This window comes from Gasterosteus aculeatus, chromosome 20 (assembly GCF_964276395.1).
Source record: "Gasterosteus aculeatus chromosome 20, fGasAcu3.hap1.1, whole genome shotgun sequence".
Classification (NCBI taxonomy): Eukaryota; Metazoa; Chordata; class Actinopteri; order Perciformes; family Gasterosteidae; genus Gasterosteus; species Gasterosteus aculeatus.
The window spans coordinates 9,707,747-9,727,336 of record NC_135707.1 but is presented as its reverse complement, the minus strand read 5'-3'; the positions used below and the strand labels follow the sequence as shown (position 1 = coordinate 9,727,336).

Below are 19,590 nucleotides of genomic sequence, written 5' to 3'. Positions count from 1 at the left end.
TTCCAGGTCACCAACCTCCTCACCGGCTCCTCGCTGATCCTCCTTCAGGTCCAATGACGGCACCCGCAGCTATGACATTGTAGCATTGATGATTTGGTGAAGCACAAAGCCTCATCATACAGAGCCTTCGTTTGTAGATTGAAACTATTTGATTACATTTAGTAAATTATTATATAGCGTATAACGTTTCTCTTAAGCCACCAGAAGGAACTGTATAGGTTTCTTTAGAATACTAAAAAGTGTGTAAATCAAGTTTATATAAAACTTGTTGTCTGCGTATTTCCACTTGCGTGGCACAGCAGCGAGCTTTAATACTCATGTACTTTAATGCAAGTCCCCATCCGTATTTCCAGAAAAAAAAATTATATATATATATATAAATTTTTTTATATATATACATATATAATGTAATGTCAATGTTTACTTCCTGTCAAGTGATACTGAGGGTCGTCGTGGCGCAGGGGTTGGAGAAGGTGTGCTGGGAAGCACAAGGTTGGTGGTTCGATTTCAGGCTGCCCCATGTTCTATGTCGAAGTGTCCCTGAGCAAGACACCTAACCCCTAATTGCTCCCCGGGCAAAAATGTGTAAAAGCCATGGGTTTAAAGTGTAATGTAAGTCGCTTTGGATAAAAGCGTCTGCTAAATGACCTGTAATGTAATACCTTGGTCTGTTCATTTTCTCACAGTAAACTGATCCTGTTGTAGTTACTCATACGAGCCTGAAGATGGTGCTAATTGCAAAGTGTAGTTGAGAGGATTTGTCTGTTATTTTATGGATAAAAACACAAATCAATACATTGAATGGGGCTCATTACTTACATTTAAATAATTTAACTCAGTTTTTTGTAATTATTGTAAAATGAGCAAAGACAGTGGTTAATTAAGACAATACATGCACACATTTGAAAATTGTATTTAAAAATAGACACAAGTGAAGATGCAATAATTTCAAATAAAAGAAATCCTTGTTCACATTGTACAAAATACTGTGCAGCAGAAAAAAGAACCAATGATCACTTAAAACACAGCAACAGTAGAGAATCATCATAAAGTATTTTTATAAAATCAATACTTTTTCCATTGACAAGGTGCCCAATATCTCATACTGGTTTCTAAAACGTCTTTTAGAAACATTTCAACTGGCTGAAGTATAAAATACTGTAACACAAGGAATCAACACTGGAAGAAAAAATAGGTCTTTGGTCCACCTGCATCTACTCGTGATAAAACTAGTGAAAAAAAATGTATGCGCCAACAGAGCACATCAAGGAATATTCCTTTTCTTTTATTTAATCAGTTATAATGAAAATAAAAGATTTTACAACTACTTCAAATAGCATGGAAACAAGAAATAAAAACATGTAAGTACCCAAACTTCTTTTCAACAGGTGCTCTATAAAAAAACATGTTTAAACTGGACCATAAAAAGAACTCAATGGCACAAACCTGATGTCTCAAACACAAGTGAAATTACTGTTTTATTATTTGCAAGGAAATTGATGATTAGTTATTTCATCAACATTTTCCCTTTTATATCTGATGCAAGATATCATTATATTCACATCGGGCAAAGTCGATAGGTAGCAAACAGGAAACAAGGTAAAACGTAAAAAGTAAACCCCTTCCCTGCTCTGACACACAAAATCTGTTAAGCAATTTGTTGGAGCTGGACAAACATTTAAAGAGGAAAGGGAACCGTTAGGTCCGGTGTTTCTTTTTAAGATTCACTTGGTCATTACACCTCAGCCAGAAGACATTTAGAGTTTGCATAGATCAGTCGTTGGCCTTGCATAGAAGCGGTTCTCCACCATTCAATGTGCACTTTCCTCATCACAGGACATCAAACCTCCCGAATGAAAGTGGAATACTCATTAGGGCAGCTCTGTGCATTTGCAATTACTCCCATAAACAGTGATGAGGTGCTACTGAAAAATGTACAATCAAGGAGGAGAGACTGAAGCCTGATTGGGTCGTGCACGAGTCGGTTACACTGTGCACTGCACTCTACAGATGTGTTGACACACATCTACATGAAGTTCCTGTGGACTTTGCTGAACATGATCTTGCGTGACGCTTAATGGTCACAATCGCAATGGAAACTGAAGCCTGGCAGTGTGGCAGTGATTTGTCCTTTCGGTCCAGCGACAACTTTAAGACGCTCAAATGATCAGCGTGGCAAACTCACTCTTTTCATTAAAAATAAAAACAAATGACACTCTCTACAGCAGTCGAGGTCAGATTTGAGCGAACATGTTAACACCACCATTTACAGTGTTAATTCACAGGAATGGAAAAAAAATCAAACGTCACAAATGTTGCATTGCAACCGGTTGGCCATTTGAATAAAGGCAACATGGATCACAGATCTATCCGAGGACTCGGCTACGGTGCCAAAATGCCGTTTTTTTACAGCTTCTGACAAAATATTTCTTGCTGTAAGAGGAACTGGGATTTTTTTTAACAGAAAAGAAAAAATATAAAGTCACTTGTAACTACATACTAGCTTTCCATGTAACGGATTCAGACGATAGATGTGGATAAAAATGGTGTATGAAATCGCTCTATCTGCAACGAATGTAGAAAACCACGTTTGCCAAAACGTGGCATTTATAACAATATAATAAAAAATACGCATGAATAGAATGGTAAAAAAAATGAACAGTTGTATTAAGTTAACATCTAATAGAGAGGGACACACTCCCACAGCACTAGGATTATTTATCAAGTAGTTAAAGACACCAGCAGCTTCGGTGAAGTAAATTGTCACATATTACGTCATTCTGTTTAGGAGCGAGACAAAGTGCTCTGTGTGCTTCTTTGCGTTTTTACAATAAAGGCTTACATTTGAATCGGTAGTGTGCACTTGGTTAGTTTGAACACTTTGTTTTGTCTCACAAAGTCACTGCCATTTGGCCCTTTGTGTTTAATAGCCTCACTTCATCCATGAAGCCATCTAAACGGTTATTTGTTTTATAGTTGAGGTAGCAACAATAAGACATTTGGTATAATCCACAAAGGTCGTGGTGTGTGCTTAGTGGGAAGAAACCCACAGTTCTTTACACGCTCAGGCGACGGAGTGATTGTCTGTCTTCTTCAAAATATCTCCATATGTGAGGTCACCATTTGGGTCAGAACTTCGAGCTACACCCACCAGGCCCAGGTCCTGCTCTGAGCCGCTCGGCTCCACATCAGGGTAAATGACGAGGAAACAGGCCGTAAGGAAGCCAAGGAAGGAGCCTCCAGAGGCCACTGCAGGAATGACACGCACACTGCCAACTGCGTCCACCACAGCACCAAGCGCAGATGCAACCAGAATCTGGCTGATGTAGACCTGGAAACAAATATGATATTATGACATACACACACACACACATATACATATATATATAATTACACACATTCGGAAGAATACATCATGTTCCTCACATCCAAAATGAATGTGTGTCTGAATCGGTTCAAAAGGAACAGGAATGTGTCCTGGTTGGGTGCCGCCCATTTCAAAAGCAAAATTTGGGAATTGAGTTCTTACCTGGCAGGTCAAGATAGCGCAGTCAATACCAAAACCTCTTCTAGTGTTTGCTGGACTGTGGTGAATGTACTGAGGAGACGAAGGGAATCAATCAATCACACATCAAACAGATTCCCAGCGTGTACGCTTCCATGATGTACTGTTTAAAGCCTTTAGGGGAAGTAAATAAAGCTACTTTCATGTTGACCAAGTCCTCAAGTGAGGAGATACCAAACAAATACAATATTAGTGTACACTTTGTAACAGCCTGAACTAATTCAAATGTTGACACATTTTTTGTTGATTGCAAAGCCAAAGTCTATATTATACTACATCGCTACATCTATAAAAGATGTCAGTTTGTTTATTTGCTTGTGTGCCACATACATGCTCCAGTCATGTTTTATTGCATATCGCCAGGCTCGAACCATGTGCATGGATGTGTGTGTACATACCTCTTTGATTTCATGGTACTGCCCTAGTAATGCATACGGACAGTAGGAGATACTCATGGAGATGATGCCCATGCTACTGATCATCACCATGGCAACATAGACATTAGGGAAGATTGCCATTACAGCGGTTCCTAGGGTTAGAAAGATGACCAATCAAAACAATGTCATTCTAAATCCACCACGCTTCACTCCACTGTTGTCTGCTGGTTATTTTATTGTGGAAACTGACCAATTGAGAATCCCAGAGTTCCAAAAATGTAGACAATCTTAATGCTCAGATCAAAATTATCCAGGTACTTCTGAAGGATTGCTGAGTGGAGTGATGGAAAGAGGGTGAAAGAGACATTTTTGTTACTGGGGGAAGCGAAGGGAAGCAGATTAGAGACGTAACACGTACACTTCCATCACGGACCACCTGTTTTCGAATTCAAATCTAATGAAATGGAACATTGTGTTTTACCTGAGCAGAGAGCAGCAGTAGCGGCATAGACCACCAGTCCCCAGCAGCCCATCTGTACTCCTCTGTGATAGTTAAGTAGCTCCGTGGAATTGCTCGCTGCCTGAAAAAGGTTTTATATTTCAGCAATGTACTAGTACACTTCACTTGGCCAATAGATTGAGCAACTGACATTCTGGTGTTCAAATTTGGCATACACATCTGTGAAGTATGCCAGGTAAAGGTAAAGGTTTGCCAAAAATATTCAACACTGAATATTTTGAATTTGCACATGTAAATGTGCAAACCGCGAAGAATCAGACGGTTTGAAATATGCAATTTTATTTTTATTAATTATTTAAAAATCATTATCATGGAGTTATCTCTGTGGGTATTCATATCAAATAATGATGTGTTCTTAAGTCTGTAGAATATGATATGTAGGTCAGGACACTTAGGTCTGCACCACATGTGAGTTTACCTTGGGGTCTCCGTGGTAGATGACTTGCCCCATGAAATCAGTGTAAAATACAGCTTCGGCTATAATGGAGAACCATGTGAGTAGGTGACACACACACAATGTCCACAGCTGCCTTGGCATCTACCGAGGACAGAAAAGACACAAGGAATCAAGACAAGTGAACATGAAACTAATTAATCATAACATTTTAGTTTAGTTGATTACTTCTGCAATAACAGAGCATACAAAGTAGCAAATGTGATTACGTCTCACATTACGTCTCACATTACGCAATGATAAAATAGGATAAAATACATTGATAATAAATGCATTTGCAATTTACCTTCAACATAGACAGCCAGAGCAGTCGAACGGTCGTACCCTCGTCTGATTCGCCCTCACTGCTGGAGCCCTCAGATGACAGACTGCTGGCTGAGAGGTGCAGCTCTCGCCTGTGTGCGTGGCCCTGCAGCTCACTGAGGTCATTCAGACTGCAGGAGCTGGTAATTGGCCGAGATCTCCACTGTGACGTTTTACGCAGTCGATAGCGCTGCGATCCAACTCGTCCGTAGTAGGAGAACGTGAAGGAGGGCTAAAGCGACAAAAAGACCAATTTCAGCATTTGCACATTTGCAAAATGACTAAATCACAATTATTTTTTATAAAAAGTTATTTCAATCAAGGAGCATCCAATCGCACCTGTCTGTAGAAGGTGTGTGGGTGTGGTCGTGGTAAAACTGAGGTGTGCAAGGGGCGGCCTGGCAACACAGCGGAGGATTGGCCGTTGATCGCATTGTAGTGGTCAGAAGAGAAGGCAGCATGAGCAGCGTGAGCAGCATTGACAGGCTTAAACTGCTGGGACATGAGGAAAGACGTACATATTAAAAGGCAAAAAGGGAAACTCAAAATATCTGAAAAATAGTAAAGAAGAACCCAAATAACACTTGCCATCATAACAGCTGATTTTACCCTGCTTTTCAGATGTGAGTCGCCAGAACCACCGATCTGAAGGAGAGGAACGTCGCTCGTTGCCCCGTCGAGCTGCGGCTCTAAAACCGCCATCCCATCAGAAAGGGCCGGCGGCCCCCCAGAAGGAGACGAGGACCCAACACAGTGGTTGGATGGCCTGAAAGCATCTTCCAGCTCCGCCTCTGTCTCCGGCAGAAAGTGTTGCAACGGTGGAAGGAAACGTTGGGTGTCCGGGTCGAGGTCAGAATCCAACTCGATGGTGGCGTCTGGCATGGCTAAGACCGAATCGCTTTTGCTCCGCACGCGCTCCACGGCAGTGAAGTCCAGCTCTCCTTCCTCGGGGTCCGACTCGCCATCCTCTCCGGACGGGGCTCGAGCTGAAGCCTCCTCCTCTGCAATCACGTCAAGTAACGGTGCTGTGTGGCCAACGGCCCCGAGAGACAACTGGCTGCTGGACTCCCCCCCCGCCCTGTCCCTGAGCTGGTCGGAAGGAGCGAACGGTTGCTCGGGGATACTGAGCATGTGCAGTGTGACGGAGATGATGAAGATGATGCCCGCGAACAAGAAGAGGACCTGCTCCTGCGATTTAAACGCTTGGCCCAGAGCTGTGCCGGTCCAGTCGAGACCCCCCAGCATGTAGCCCACCGCTCCGCCGAGCCCTGGCATAAAAGACAGCAGACACAGATGCAAAGGTCAGTGGAAAAGCACAAGAAGCCTCTGAAACCTGTGAGTAAAACTCATTTTTTTTAACTCAGACTCTGGTATTTGTACAATGTACCTGCTTATATATGGTTTTAGAATAGCTGTTATACAGTCAGTGTGAACTGTGTGTGTGTGTCCATACAAGCATGTAGTCCTACCAGCAGAGAACGCATGAATATTCAAAGCCATATCTTGCTCGTCGGTGTCAGCAACATCAAGAAGATAAGCTCTGATTGGTCCCTCCGAGGCATCGGCGCTGAAGTCCAACACCACCACCCCTACCACAGTCAGGATGATGCCAATGGGCTGGCTGCCGGGACTGTCACCGACAGAGAGGCCTGAGAGAACACCATGAAACACACACAGATGGGGGTGGAGCTGTGACAGTGAAGTGGTGATCTCTGCTGAAACCTCCCACTCACCTATTAATGATCCGTTTAAGAACAGCGCCACACCGAGCAGCACACCGACACACAGGGCCAGAATGAAGGGTCTTCTCCGGCCCCACCGCAGAGTACAGCGGTCACTGGCTGAGCCAATGACAGGCGTTAGGACGAGACCCAGGATAGGACTGAGGAACCATGTCAAACTGTAATATTGCTCAGGAAGACCTAGAAAGTACACACAAAGAAAATATTTCAACACTTAAATAACAGGTGACACCAGTTTTAATTTCTGTTTTTAGGAAACACTTGAGAGCAAACATTACTTTACCACAAAAGGTACATCTTTCTTATCACATTGGACCAAATTGTTGAATAATAAGCTACATTATTGCAGCAACATGCTGTTTTTTGATAATTCGTCTGATTTCAAAATACCATCTCTTTGAAGACTTGACAGGATTACTTGACAATGACAGCTCATGGAAATAAGAGACAGCGGAGGACCCTTAAACAGGAACGTAAATAGGCAAACATGTTACATGGAGAAAAGGTTCAACCCTTTATTAGTAGTGTTCTAGTTCTTTCTGGCAACATTCAGCACAAAACATGCTTTCCTGCTCTAATATAGTTTGCTTTTTGTGTTCTTCATTCTGATGAATCAAGCTCTGTGGTCTTTTACACTAATTTACTAGAACTTCCCTTCTGGAATCTTAAGCTGTGATAAATATGTGTGACATTTATTAAAAGCCACTACACGGCTGTCTGTCTTCAGTTATAATAGAATAACAACCGTCTCTGCTGGATGACAAAATCTGGATTTTCCACCCCTTATAAAGACGTGGTTTCAGTCAGCTGGCTGGTTCTCACAGGAACAACATGTTACTCATGCTGCCCTGCTTTGCCCCGGTCTTCACTCTCCCCTAAGTCAACAAAACCCCGGATGACTTATTGAAGATGGAAAAATTTTGATTTCTCTCTCTCTCTCTCTTGTAAAGAGCACCACATGTCTTGACTTGCACCTGCTGGGATGTTTCACCTCAAGTAGCACTATGAAGCAGTGTTGCGAATGAGTAGGCCTCAGTTATGCTCGTCTCATACATGCGCGGACGTGAAGCCACAAGGAAAAGGCACACGCTCAGGCAAGTGATCCGTTACAAATTCCAGACAGCGGTTTGCTATTATTCTACGGATGGACAGATGGCGTCTGTAAGCCAGGGTGCAGCAATGCTCCGGCAGGGGCAGCGAAGGAGACGACCGCTGGATAATAATAAGCTTTTGTGTTTTCAGTGATGCCGTGTGAGGACAAGCATCCTGATTGCATTACATTTTGTAAAGCCACAGAACTATATGCATGGCTGACAGCAAAGTCACTGTTGAGGTTGTTCAGATTGGACCAGTTTCATTCCATTAATAGATTTTATTGTGCAATTCTCCTAAATGGGACATCTCATTTCACTGTCACATTCAGTTTTTAAGGAAGTTTCCGTTTTCAAAAGAACCTTGTGATGGCTTCCTGTTTGCAGTGTATAACTATTGCTAAAGTCAGGGTTCTTGAGCAGAATTTACAATGAGTTTAATCTGTGTTTGACTAATCTACGAATTGAACTGACATTGCAGTAGCCACGCTACACTGCACACCTACAAAAAGATCTCAAAAACATCGGCAGAATGTTGTTTGTTTGCTTTCTTTCAATATATTGTGAAGAGGCAGTAAAACACAGAGACTAAAATGTGCTATGTTAGACATTCCTGTCATACCAACCCAGGCGAGAATGCCTTTGTTCCATTTCTGCTATAGTGACAAACCTGCCTTGCAACCACAAAGCCCCTGATTGGCTACTTCTGGGCACATACGTTACACGACACATTGGCGAAGACGAGGAAACCAACAGATCCAGTCCGCCTGATGACAGTCAAGCTCCACATTATTGACACTCCAATTTCCTGACACTAACCAGGTGAACACTGGCACAGATATGCCAAAGCGATACCTGACTGGGCCGATAGAACGTGGTTCTGCCCTCGTCCGTGTCTGTGCGTGACGGTAATGTCTCCTTACCTATCTGCAGCAGCACTGGCGTCACCAGGGCGGTTTCCATGGCGTAGCAGAACTCCCGTCCAAACATCACAGCCCCGTGCATTACCCAGCGATGCAGAGGGATCTGCCTAGCCCGGCCCTCTCCTTCGGACTCGCTCCCTCTCCGTTCTCCTTCTTCCTTTAGTCTCACCTTCTCCGGAAGGCCAGACGCCTCCCTCGTCTCCGCATCTCCTTCCATAACAGTCTGCTAATGGGTTTATTTGGTTTGACGGATTGTTTATGCAAACTATTTCCTATATGTACGCAGCAACTGCCCACTATGTTATTGTATGCTGATGCAACATGTGATGTCCAGGGTCTTGATCACTCCCTCCAGATAGATTAATCGGAGAGCATCCCTGCTGGTCGGCAAGTCATTGAGGAGGAAGGAAAGATCATTAATGAAATGAGATCGCTGTGTCCAAAAGTGATGAATTTATTAGCTTAATTATTCCACATATTTAAATTCAGCATGAGTAGAGAAGTCCTGTGTAGCTCCAGAGGTGTGTAGCAGGGAGGTGCACAGGAGAGCAGAGGTGGTGGGAGACGACGGGAGGCAATATTTGCGTTGTGGGATCCAGCAGCTCGGTCTGCCGTGGGACGGGTGAACAAAGGTCTGTGAATGCGTTTGCTGCGGCTGAAGGTCTGTGCTGGAGGTTGAGTGCACGCAGTATTTGAATGGTTTAAGGTCAGAGGGTTGCTTGGCTGAAGTCTGTGTGTGTCTGTGCGTGCATGTAAGCACACTTCCTGGCACGGCGGCTTTAAAGGCGTGTAGAAACTTCTTGGCAAAGACCCACTGAGTGACACATCAACCTGCAGACAACAGATAACAGTTAGATAGTAAGCTAGAGCTAGAAAATATTACACCCGGGCGTCTTGCCTCCGTGTAAACATTCTGTTAGGTGGGGCATGAAAGGACGAGTAACAGAAAGCCCCAGTGTGTTAAAATGTAACTGTTGCATCACGTGATGGCAAACAAAACCCGCTTGAGGTGCACTGACTATCAATTAAGACTCAACATGCTTCTGCACGATACTATGGGTCGTTTAATGATTGAATAGACATCATCTAAGAGACTAAGAGGAACAAAGACCGAAGCAAGTGTGCCGCACCTTAGCTATCAGATTACTAGAAAGGTTTGATTCATTAGAGGCGCGAGGAAAAGCAGCGTTAAAGGAAATCTGCCCCCCTGTTACGTCACCAACAGATGTTCGGTCACGAACATGTTCACGTTGACACACAATAAACACGGTTAAATACGCGTCGCACGGACGCGAAACACTCGTTCCTTTGTCGAGCTTTTTACTGTCTGCGCGAAGTGAGGAGTCAACAAGTGCTTAACTTGCACGAATTCCTTCTTAAACCTTTTGGCCACGTTCAGCTCGCGGGCATCTCCGCTGTCCGCATCACGTGCACTATTTACCTGAGCCACCCACCGACCTCCTCTGCTGTCCACGTAATCGGTTACCGGCATAATTAACGTTAGGTTCGTACGAGGTGTTGCGCGTCTGGGCGGCGCACGTGGACAACAGCAAGATAACTGTTACATCACCGTGGACATATAACGTTAAACGTTAACTTTGCATTGACAGAAGTTTAGCTTGTGGCTAACGTTACCATAGCGAGCTAGGTTGGCTAATACATTAGTAAGGCACGTTGGCAGGTTAAGACCCGGAAACAAGCAGTGATATCAAAGACAGACGGATGCAACATACCTAAGATTTCACTCCACTTCAGTAAAGCGATAAGCAGTTCCGCGTTACGTCATTTTTTTCGAGAACATCAAATCGGAATTCTTGGTTCGGATTAGCAATCTGGCTAGTTGAGTTACCACTTGCTTCACTACACTCATCAATCTCATTGGTTTCCACAGTAACAAAGCGAGGCGTGGACATTAGGCGACGCACATTACGTCATCAAGCCGCTCACCTACGGTGGGCGGAGAATAACAATTATGATGTTTTACTCACAATCATTATTTGCAAGTCGTTGTTGTACGTTTCAAAGGTCAGATCGTAAGTTCTCAACATACTTGTTCAACCTTCGTACCACCAAGTCTCTTGTACAGATCATAAAATCTGTTTATCATTCGTATGGCCAAACCCGAGAAAAGCTCTAGTAGTGATAAAATACGAATAATATTTAGGATATAGTAATGAATTCATCATTTCAAAACATAATTTATAATTCATCAATTAATTGGTTGCAGTTTTATTTTTCCAAACCTAATCCCTCACAAATAAAAGCAAGACTTATGAGAATGTTTGAAAATGTGAATACAGCCAGAACTTTCTGCAGAACAAGACGTAGAGGTGAGACGTAATTGTAATGTAATAACATTGATGACCTATTCACTAGAACATCAACCCAAAGGTAACAGAAACGTACAAGGTTAGTACATCAAGCCAACAAAAACCTTTAATTTCTGGCCAATATTACTTTATGAGTCAGTTGATATGACATTGTCCTAATGATTGACGATAAAAGAAATGACAAATTGTTCAGTGAGTGAGAGCTTTGGTTTCTTACGGGGTGCTAGTCTTCGAAACGGAGTGCAATGTTGCCCTCTGCTGCATAAAAGTGATTATCCTTCCCAAATATTCCTGCAGTGGATCTTCTGAGGTGGTCACCATGTTGTCCAGGCAAAAACATCTCTCAGCATATCTCCGTGTGGTAAACAGATACAGGTGTGGTCTGTTTTACATTGCTTTGCAATTGTGATGTTCTGCATTTCTGTTCTGGCCAATAGCCAATTATGAAATATTCTCCATTATTACAGAAGTCCCAGATGTCAGTGCTTTTTGCATTGGCAATTGTGCTAACTCACTTTCAGGTGATTTATTTTACGGGTGACATGCAGTATGAAAACTACTTCTACACGGTGCAACAGTTAAGACTGTCCATGTTGTGTTTAACAAAGTAGAAAACATTTCATTCAAAAAAATGAAGTAACATTTGAAAGAACATTTTAGACACTTTGAAAGTCATACAATATAGCTACTGTTACATAAAATATTCTTTTCCATTGTGTCAAGTATAAATATGTATCAATCTTTGGATCCTGTTTTTTTATTTGGTGGCATGGGGAAATCTTCTCACAGTGGAAGAGTCACAGGTGGGGAAGTCTGGGCTTAAAATGCAGATTACATTCTTCTGCTGTCAATGTAGAAATTACATCAAGTAATACAAGTTTTTAGGTTGCTGGATCAGCTGAATTGGTTTAACTCGTATTAATCTTAATATTATTACTATTTATAATTATACTAATACTATATTACTATAAATAAACAACATTCACACAGTGATATTGCCGTACACACTGAAGCTGTTATAACTGGTCCACATGTCACAGAGTCCAGAAATATCACCTTGTCCAGGCAACTCTGACATCACTGTAACTCTCAATTTTCTTCTCTCCATGTGAAAGAGGATTTACAGTGTTTAGTTCTTCCCCGCATTGCCTCTCTGCAATGCAGTGGGCATCTTGGTCATCATGATGGAATTGTTAGTGACGGCATTTGCTGTCCCACCTGAGGCCTTGGAGCTGTGCTGCATGCTGACGATGTCGCCGCTAGTGTGCTCGCGCTCTGCTCGGCGGAAAATGTTTCTCACGGTGGCCTGAGGGGAAAAAAACAAGCTGTAAATTATTCAGCGAATCGATGTGTAAATGACCAAATTAATGAGCGATGGCTGGACAAGTTACACCCGGAGGGAAGGATGGATGGATACAAGGACAGGTGACAGAGAGGAAGGATGCTGAGATGAGTGGGATGAGGTGAGGTGAGGAAGGAAAAGCAGAGTTTTACCTGAAAATTATTTGTAACAAAACAGTAGACGACAGGATCCATACAGCTATTCAGACTGCTGAGAGTGACAGTCAAGTGATAGGCTATCACGTGGTGAGGCATGTCAGGGTGGAAGTATACCACCACCTGCAACATCAAGACAAAAAACCTGTGACATCAAGTTTTTACATTCATCCGAACCTACTCAGCTTGATCAAATAAAGAACTGTTTAGTTATATATGAAAAAGTACTTTTGGGGCTCAGTACATTCTGTGGTGAAGATACAATTCTATAGTAGCCGCCACGTAAAATAAAACGCTTCAGACCTGAGCTGGAGTGTTTCAGGCAAAGTTTATGAACATGAGCACGACACTCTTTTAGTGTGGTATTATTAAAGAGTTGAATTCAAATATTGATCTTATTTTCACTCGTTCCTCCCTTTTGTGTAACATCTAATTCTAATACCTATATGCCTTATATGATGTATGATTATTGTTTTATTTTAAAACAAACGTCAACATGTCTCACACTCACCTGTCTGATGTGAAAGGGTGTGAAGCAGACAGTGAATATGATCAGCACGGTGGTCAGCAGCTGGACAGCCCTCCTCCGCCTCTCCCTGATGAAATACACACCAGTTTCACAGCAGTACTGTGACGTTCCTTCAGCCGTGTGCCTGCTCGTGCTTTCAATCAGCGGTAGATTTGATCTCAGTGCATTTTATTATATGATCCCAAGCTTGGGTTCATAAAACACCGTACGTTTTAAGTTCTAAGACCAGACAGGAAATGTCGTGGTATTCTGAACTGTACACTGTGTATTTGTGAGGAAAACGTGGTTTGTACCTGCTCTGCTGCATCAGGCGGCGGTCGGCTAGTGCCCACATAATTCTCAACGTGAAGACCATGATGATGAGGAGGGGCAGAAAGAACTCAGTGATGGTGAGGAAGAGGAGTTTTGAGAGGCAGCAGCCCGGGTGCTGGAACGCAGTGGAGAGGAAGGAGTAGGTGACCACGATGGCAAACAGCCAGACGGAGACACACACACATTTTGCCACACTGGAGTTCCTCCAGCGACGGGACGCTTCAACCTGCAACCACAGGAAATGCGTCGCTTTGAGTTCTTTCTAGTTTTGACGTCTGCACCAGCGGGTTTGTTTAACACCTTCGGAAAACAACATTCTCTTCCTATCCAATTCTGTCCAAACCCACCTGCACGATAGCGAGGTAGCGGTCGACGCATATGCAGGTCAGGAACAAGATGCTGCAGTACATGTTGACGAAGTAGCTGAAGATGTGCAGGTAGGAGCAGGTGAGACAAGCTCCCCCGCTGTAGTACAGCAGGATGCGAGTCGGCAGCGACAGATTCACCAAGAGGTCGGTCACCGCCAGGTTGATGGTGTAGATCACGGAGGTGGTCTTTCGCTTGGTGCGGAAACAGAAGACAAAAAGTGCCACTGTGTTGAGCACCATGCCCACCTGCGGGAGGGGAGAATTTGGGGGTTTGTGCATGTCAAGCCTTGTGAATTTGAGTTTCTAAACTCATATAAGGATGTAGGGAACGTTGACGTCTTTACAGTAAGGAGTGCTTACCAGGAATATCAGAGAATTTATGACCATCAGTGCAAGCCAAAGGCCGTAAAAGTCGTTGTAGAGCCCCTCGTCCAAATGAGCCAGTCTTTGAAGATAGGCCTCCATGCCACTGCTGTTACTGGGACTGGCTATTACAGGCACCATGGGAAATGAAGTATTGATAACAAGCCAGGACTCGGTGTTGTTGAAGTCAATCATAATGGTGACGGGGATGGCGATGATCCAGATTAGTGCAGAAACTGTCAAACAAAACACAAAACGTTGAGCTAAAGTGAACAATTACTTAATATTTTTAGTCAGGGTGCAATTTTATGGAAGGTTTGTACAATTCCCAACTATCCCAGCATACATTGGAGCCACAGGGATACACAGACAGACACATGGAAAATTCATTGCTGTTAGTTTGAAGCCTGTGCAAAGTTATGGGCAAGCATACAGACCACGTCCCCAACGTCCACTCAACCCTACTTAGTGAGGTTGTTGCTGTTGCCGTGACCAAACTGACAAAGCCACTTTAAACAAATATCATATTCATTTACAATCTGTTGATGCTGAAATGTAGTGTTTAAAGTGTTTTTTATTACAGTAACAATGCAGATTTTAAACATCCCTGGAAAAGAACCCTTTTTGTGAAACACAGGCTACAGAGATCTACCCCTTTCTGACCCAGATCTGACCTTTTCATGGCCGTCATAACAGAAGAAGAAATTGCTTCATTTGAATAATTCAGGTCAGATCATATCTGAACCGCAAATAGCAAATGTTCTGCCTGTGTGAATTAATCATGATCTGCAGAGCCTGTTTATTTACCTCATAAAAAGATGGCACATTCCTTTGGTAACTGGTGTACACAGAAATGTTTAGTGGAAACTAAATTCTGTCGATGGAAAAGCAAACAGTTATTTCCCAGATATTTTTTTTAGTAATCTTATACTATAAATTGATATTAATTCAGTGGGTGCAACACTGAGACTATTACAACCCTGGAGACACATTTATTGGTGAGAAGGCAAAGGATGAGACATGCACTGATTATACTAACATAACTGTGTATAGAGGTGGAACAAAAGCTGCAATATCTGCAATAACTGGTTATAAGTGCCGAGAACAAGTTAAATGTAGACTTCTTCAAAGGTGAACAAGTAACATATGTCACTGTGAGAAAATGCTCCAGTTTTCTCTTCTTCACTTTTCAGATGTTAAAACAGTGATGATCATCTCTCGCAGTGGAACGGCAAAATGCAACTGTTATAAGACTTTATTTTAATGACACATTTGAGTTAACTATGTGAAAAAAGATGCAAATATGAATCACAATCTAGCAGACGTGAATATTACAGACAGCAGAGGGCAGTCAGTGCCTGTGTACGCTGATGGGATTTAATGTGATGATGGATGGAAGGACAGATGGAGATGATAGTATACATATTAACAACAGTAGAGTATGATTTCAGGATGATGACACAGCTCCAAAAAACCTACTGATCAAGTTTTAGTAATGACAAATCAGAGGCATTTAAAACATGAGAAACTGTCAAACGAGGCGAACACCACATTTTCTGTGGAGCTTAACAATGAGTTTCCATCCTAAATCGGCTGCAGGCTGGAATACAACCCTATTCTTCCATGGCAAACGTTGTTTAATTGCTCATGTGAATTTCTAGGCTGGTACGGTGTGTGTTGTGTCTGCTCGTGGTTCACAAGTCGTCTCTCACAGCAAAATAATCGTCAGGCTGATGAAATATGTAGTCTGTCCATGCTAATGAGAATAACATGCTCAGCTGAGGAATGAAGAATGTGATTTATCTGCATTAACAAGATCAGTCGAGCCTAAGAACATTAAGACCGCTGAAGGAAATAAATGGGTGTTTTCACAGTAACGTCCCTTGATATTGTTCATCTTACTGGGAGCTCCAGTTCATCATCGTTAGCAGCACTAACAAGCGATATGAGCGTTGCTCTCTGGGAATTGTGTTAAACCACTTATCTTGTTCAGAAACAAATGGCAATCACAAGTAATACAATCCAGTGGTTTTCTATTTGTTGTCAGGGCCGGTCAACGTATTATGAACTAAACACACAGAGCTAAAGAGGAGGGCTCTGACCTCGAGACACACCCAACGGTGATGTCAAAGTCTCCTGGAGCCCACCTGTACATTTCAGGAAAATTTACCGCCCCTTTATGTGGATGTCCGATCAATGTTGATGGGAAGCGTAGTCAGTTGAAACAATAAATGACCTCGTGCAAGCTGTGCTAATACACAAGGATGTGTACCAGCTTCTGGCGCCCGGCCATCTTCTTGGCACGCAAGCGGCCTGCGCCTTAATCCGCGGCATTACTTGTGCCGTACACTCTGCATCGAATAAGTACATCTGAATGTCCAAGTCAGCCAAAAAACTCTCAAATGCGTCCTTGTCTATAACATCTCCTGCGGTTTTTCCCTAATTTTGCTAACTTTAATAGTAGCCAGATTGCTCTGGAGATGGATCCCCAAAACAGAACCTTTTGAGCAGTATTTATAGCATGCAGGCCATCTGGCTACATAAGCCGCAGTTCTTCTTTTCATCCAACTACGTCACGACAAATGACAGCGCTGAGTCTGTGTGTTTAGTAGCAAAATGAATAATGTGAGTCGGTCATCTTCTACCCTGCCCCCGTCAATCGCAGGGCCGACGTAGAGACAAACAACATTTCACTCTCCCAGTCATGCAGCTACAGGTAGTTTTAGAGTCACCAATTATCCAACCCTGGTTGTCTTTTGGACTGTGGGAGAAAGCCGGAGTACCCAGAGAGAAGCCCAGAGACGCCACGCCAACTCCACCCAGAAAGGTTTAAACTCAGGCTGTTTTTGTTACGAGGCTAAATTGCTAACCACCACATCAACGTGCTGCTCCTGTGTAATAATGTTAAGATGCTAAACTAAAACTTGTTAGCATTTTGCTCACAGCACGATACCTATTTAGAGCTTTAAAAGAAAGCTAGCCAGGCTGTTTATCTACCACGGCTTCATTCCTGCAGTAAAGCTAAAATAAGAATAAAAGAAACAATGAAGCCCATAGTTGTCCACCATTTGTTCTATATTGTAAAGTTGATAATTTGGCCTAAACACTAGCGAGTGTTATTAATTTGTGGTAAAACGATAAACCCCCAAATGCAAATCCAAAATGAAATGTTAATAGCAGCTGTAGGATTTGCTAAACTGTCATCAGAGGCAATAATTGAAAAGAGATGGAATATCTCACACGTTTTTGTTTGAGCACATACTAATAATATGACAGTAATCTAATGCATCACTGCTGCCATGCCATTGTTGCTTTTCCTTTTTCGACATCAAAGACTCTGGTGATGCAATGACTGTAAAGTGATACTGAGAGGAGAGCATTGGGGCCCAGAGGCAGATCACAAATAACACTGTCCAAATAAATTCCAACAGCGTGGGAGTCCCGTTGATGTGTGTGTGAAAGAGAGGTTCATAAAGAAAGGGAGAGACACAGGATGGGGTAGTAGAAAACAGATCTCACGCTGTCCTGCATCAAATTAGAGCTTCATAGAAAGCTCCTCAAGGAAAACGGAACAATTTTAGTGATGGATGTACGTGCACATGCAATAAAGGTTCACAGGGGTCTTTCCATGTACTCGTATTGTTACAGTTAATAACGTTCTCTGAGATGGTGTATGATTGTAACTTTTTAGAAAATGTAAAATTCCATTGTGGATAATACTGCTTGCAGTGTTTTCAATGTAAGACTTTTATTGTACATTGGATGCACAAGGACAACATTTTTAATTTTACTTTCCTATTAGTCTGCTTGAACTGAGACAGATCTGATTTACTTACAAAATACTTTGTGTAAACAGTTTATTTACTCCTGAAGACAACTTACCTTTAGAGAAAAAAGAGAGACTAACCAGTCAAACCAGTAGACCAACTCCAGTGAAGTCAAATCTCTGTCTGGTGAAGCTGATGTGTCCTCATGTCTTCTCCGAAGCAGAGATGCTTTGAACTCTCCGTGACCTTTGCACCTTTGAATCGTCTCCAAACATCCAGTTACATTCGTTACTTTTCTGGAACAGCTTCAGCAGTTCAGTGAGGAATTAAATGCTCCTGTCTTGTTGGTGTCGTGTCTCAGACTCCTTGAATCATGCAGGTTGGCTGTAGTGATCAACACACTCGGATGTGTGCAGCCCCGTCATTTCTGTCACTCTGACAGCCTCCCCACAGTCACTCAGTGTGTTCGTTTCTTTAACTGTTGCTCGTCTTACTTCTTTCCATGTGTCTTTTTCTCTTCTTCTCTGGGATTTCTTTCGCTGTAGGCATCATTATCAGTCTCTCTCTTGAATGACTCCGTCTGTCTACTTCCCTCCCTCTCAATCTAAATCTTCCCTCCGTTTGGTCTTTGGACAGGAAGTCTCAGTGTGTGTTTACATTCGGCCTGGACACTCACGTGTCTGCATATCTACACACACACACCACAGTGCACACACTATAGATGTCTTAGTGCACACAACATGAACGACACATAGCTTCAGAAGTGCCATACTGGTCCAGAAAAGTTCCGGTTATGGATGTAAATAAAAAAATGGAAATGGTTACGTAACAAATAATGTGGTGGACATTGCATAACGTAGTAACAGAGAAGTAACATTAAAGGTAAAACATCAAGGAGATGGTGAAAAGACTACGGTTTAACTGTGCAATGATGTATTTAGGAAATTAGAATATAACACCATGAGATGTAAATACTACCACTAAATAGTACGAAGACAACTTTTGGCTTAAAGTGGTTCAAAAAAGCAGAAGAAATCATTTGTAAAAAATCACCTGCATGTTGTTGCACCCACACATTTCTTCATTTATGATATAAAATAACAGTAGTTCCAACTAGAAAATTAGGGATTTGGCAAAACCCAATAAATATAAATGATGGGTGGGTGATTTATGGCACCGAACTGTAAGGCGACGACAGAAAGCGCTGATAGGTCAAAAACTCAAAACACAAAGTCCTGTAATTACTTCCTTTAACAATCTCTGCAAACATGACCCCAATTGTTCTGCATAACAAAAAGCAGATCTGAATCCTATTCATAGAGGTAAAGTGGATGGCAACCTAGGTCTGGTGTTTTAGTTATTGTGCCTAAATTATTATTTTATGTGTATTTGCAATCGCAAAATATGTATGAAAAGCAAAATATCATTTCAGAAATCCGGTTTTGTAAG

General features: G+C 42.4%; 2 protein-coding genes across 3 annotated transcripts; both read right to left on the bottom strand.

Moving 5' to 3' along the window:
* Nucleotides 1-897: 897 nt before the first annotated feature.
* Nucleotides 898-10,874, bottom strand: LOC120810972 (solute carrier family 45 member 4). Of its 2 annotated transcripts, none has more exons than XM_040166024.2 (13): nucleotides 10,709-10,874; nucleotides 8,976-9,806; nucleotides 6,953-7,141; nucleotides 6,689-6,868; nucleotides 5,808-6,487; nucleotides 5,559-5,711; nucleotides 5,203-5,451; nucleotides 4,881-5,000; nucleotides 4,424-4,523; nucleotides 4,193-4,273; nucleotides 3,964-4,094; nucleotides 3,530-3,598; nucleotides 898-3,331 (listed from the first exon to the last, which is right to left on the bottom strand). In XM_040166024.2, exons 2-13 carry the CDS (start codon nucleotides 9,190-9,192, stop codon nucleotides 3,065-3,067), a joined length of 2,436 nt encoding a protein of 811 aa, XP_040021958.2. In that variant the 5' UTR covers nucleotides 9,193-9,806; nucleotides 10,709-10,874; the 3' UTR covers nucleotides 898-3,064. The 2 variants fall into 2 exon arrangements, with proteins under 2 accessions (XP_040021958.2, XP_040021960.2); XM_040166026.2 differs by having other exon boundaries at nucleotides 5,829-6,487; nucleotides 10,709-10,865.
* A 1,445-nt stretch (nucleotides 10,875-12,319) lies between these two features.
* On the bottom strand, nucleotides 12,320-18,749 carry gpr20 (G protein-coupled receptor 20). The gene is made up of 7 exons (XM_078095082.1): nucleotides 18,257-18,749; nucleotides 14,372-14,610; nucleotides 13,991-14,257; nucleotides 13,625-13,869; nucleotides 13,314-13,398; nucleotides 12,800-12,925; nucleotides 12,320-12,611 (listed from the first exon to the last, which is right to left on the bottom strand). The coding sequence occupies exons 2-7, from the start codon at nucleotides 14,567-14,569 to the stop codon at nucleotides 12,435-12,437; spliced, it is 1,098 nt and encodes a 365-aa protein (XP_077951208.1). The 5' UTR covers nucleotides 14,570-14,610; nucleotides 18,257-18,749; the 3' UTR covers nucleotides 12,320-12,434.
* Nucleotides 18,750-19,590: the final 841 nt, after the last annotated feature.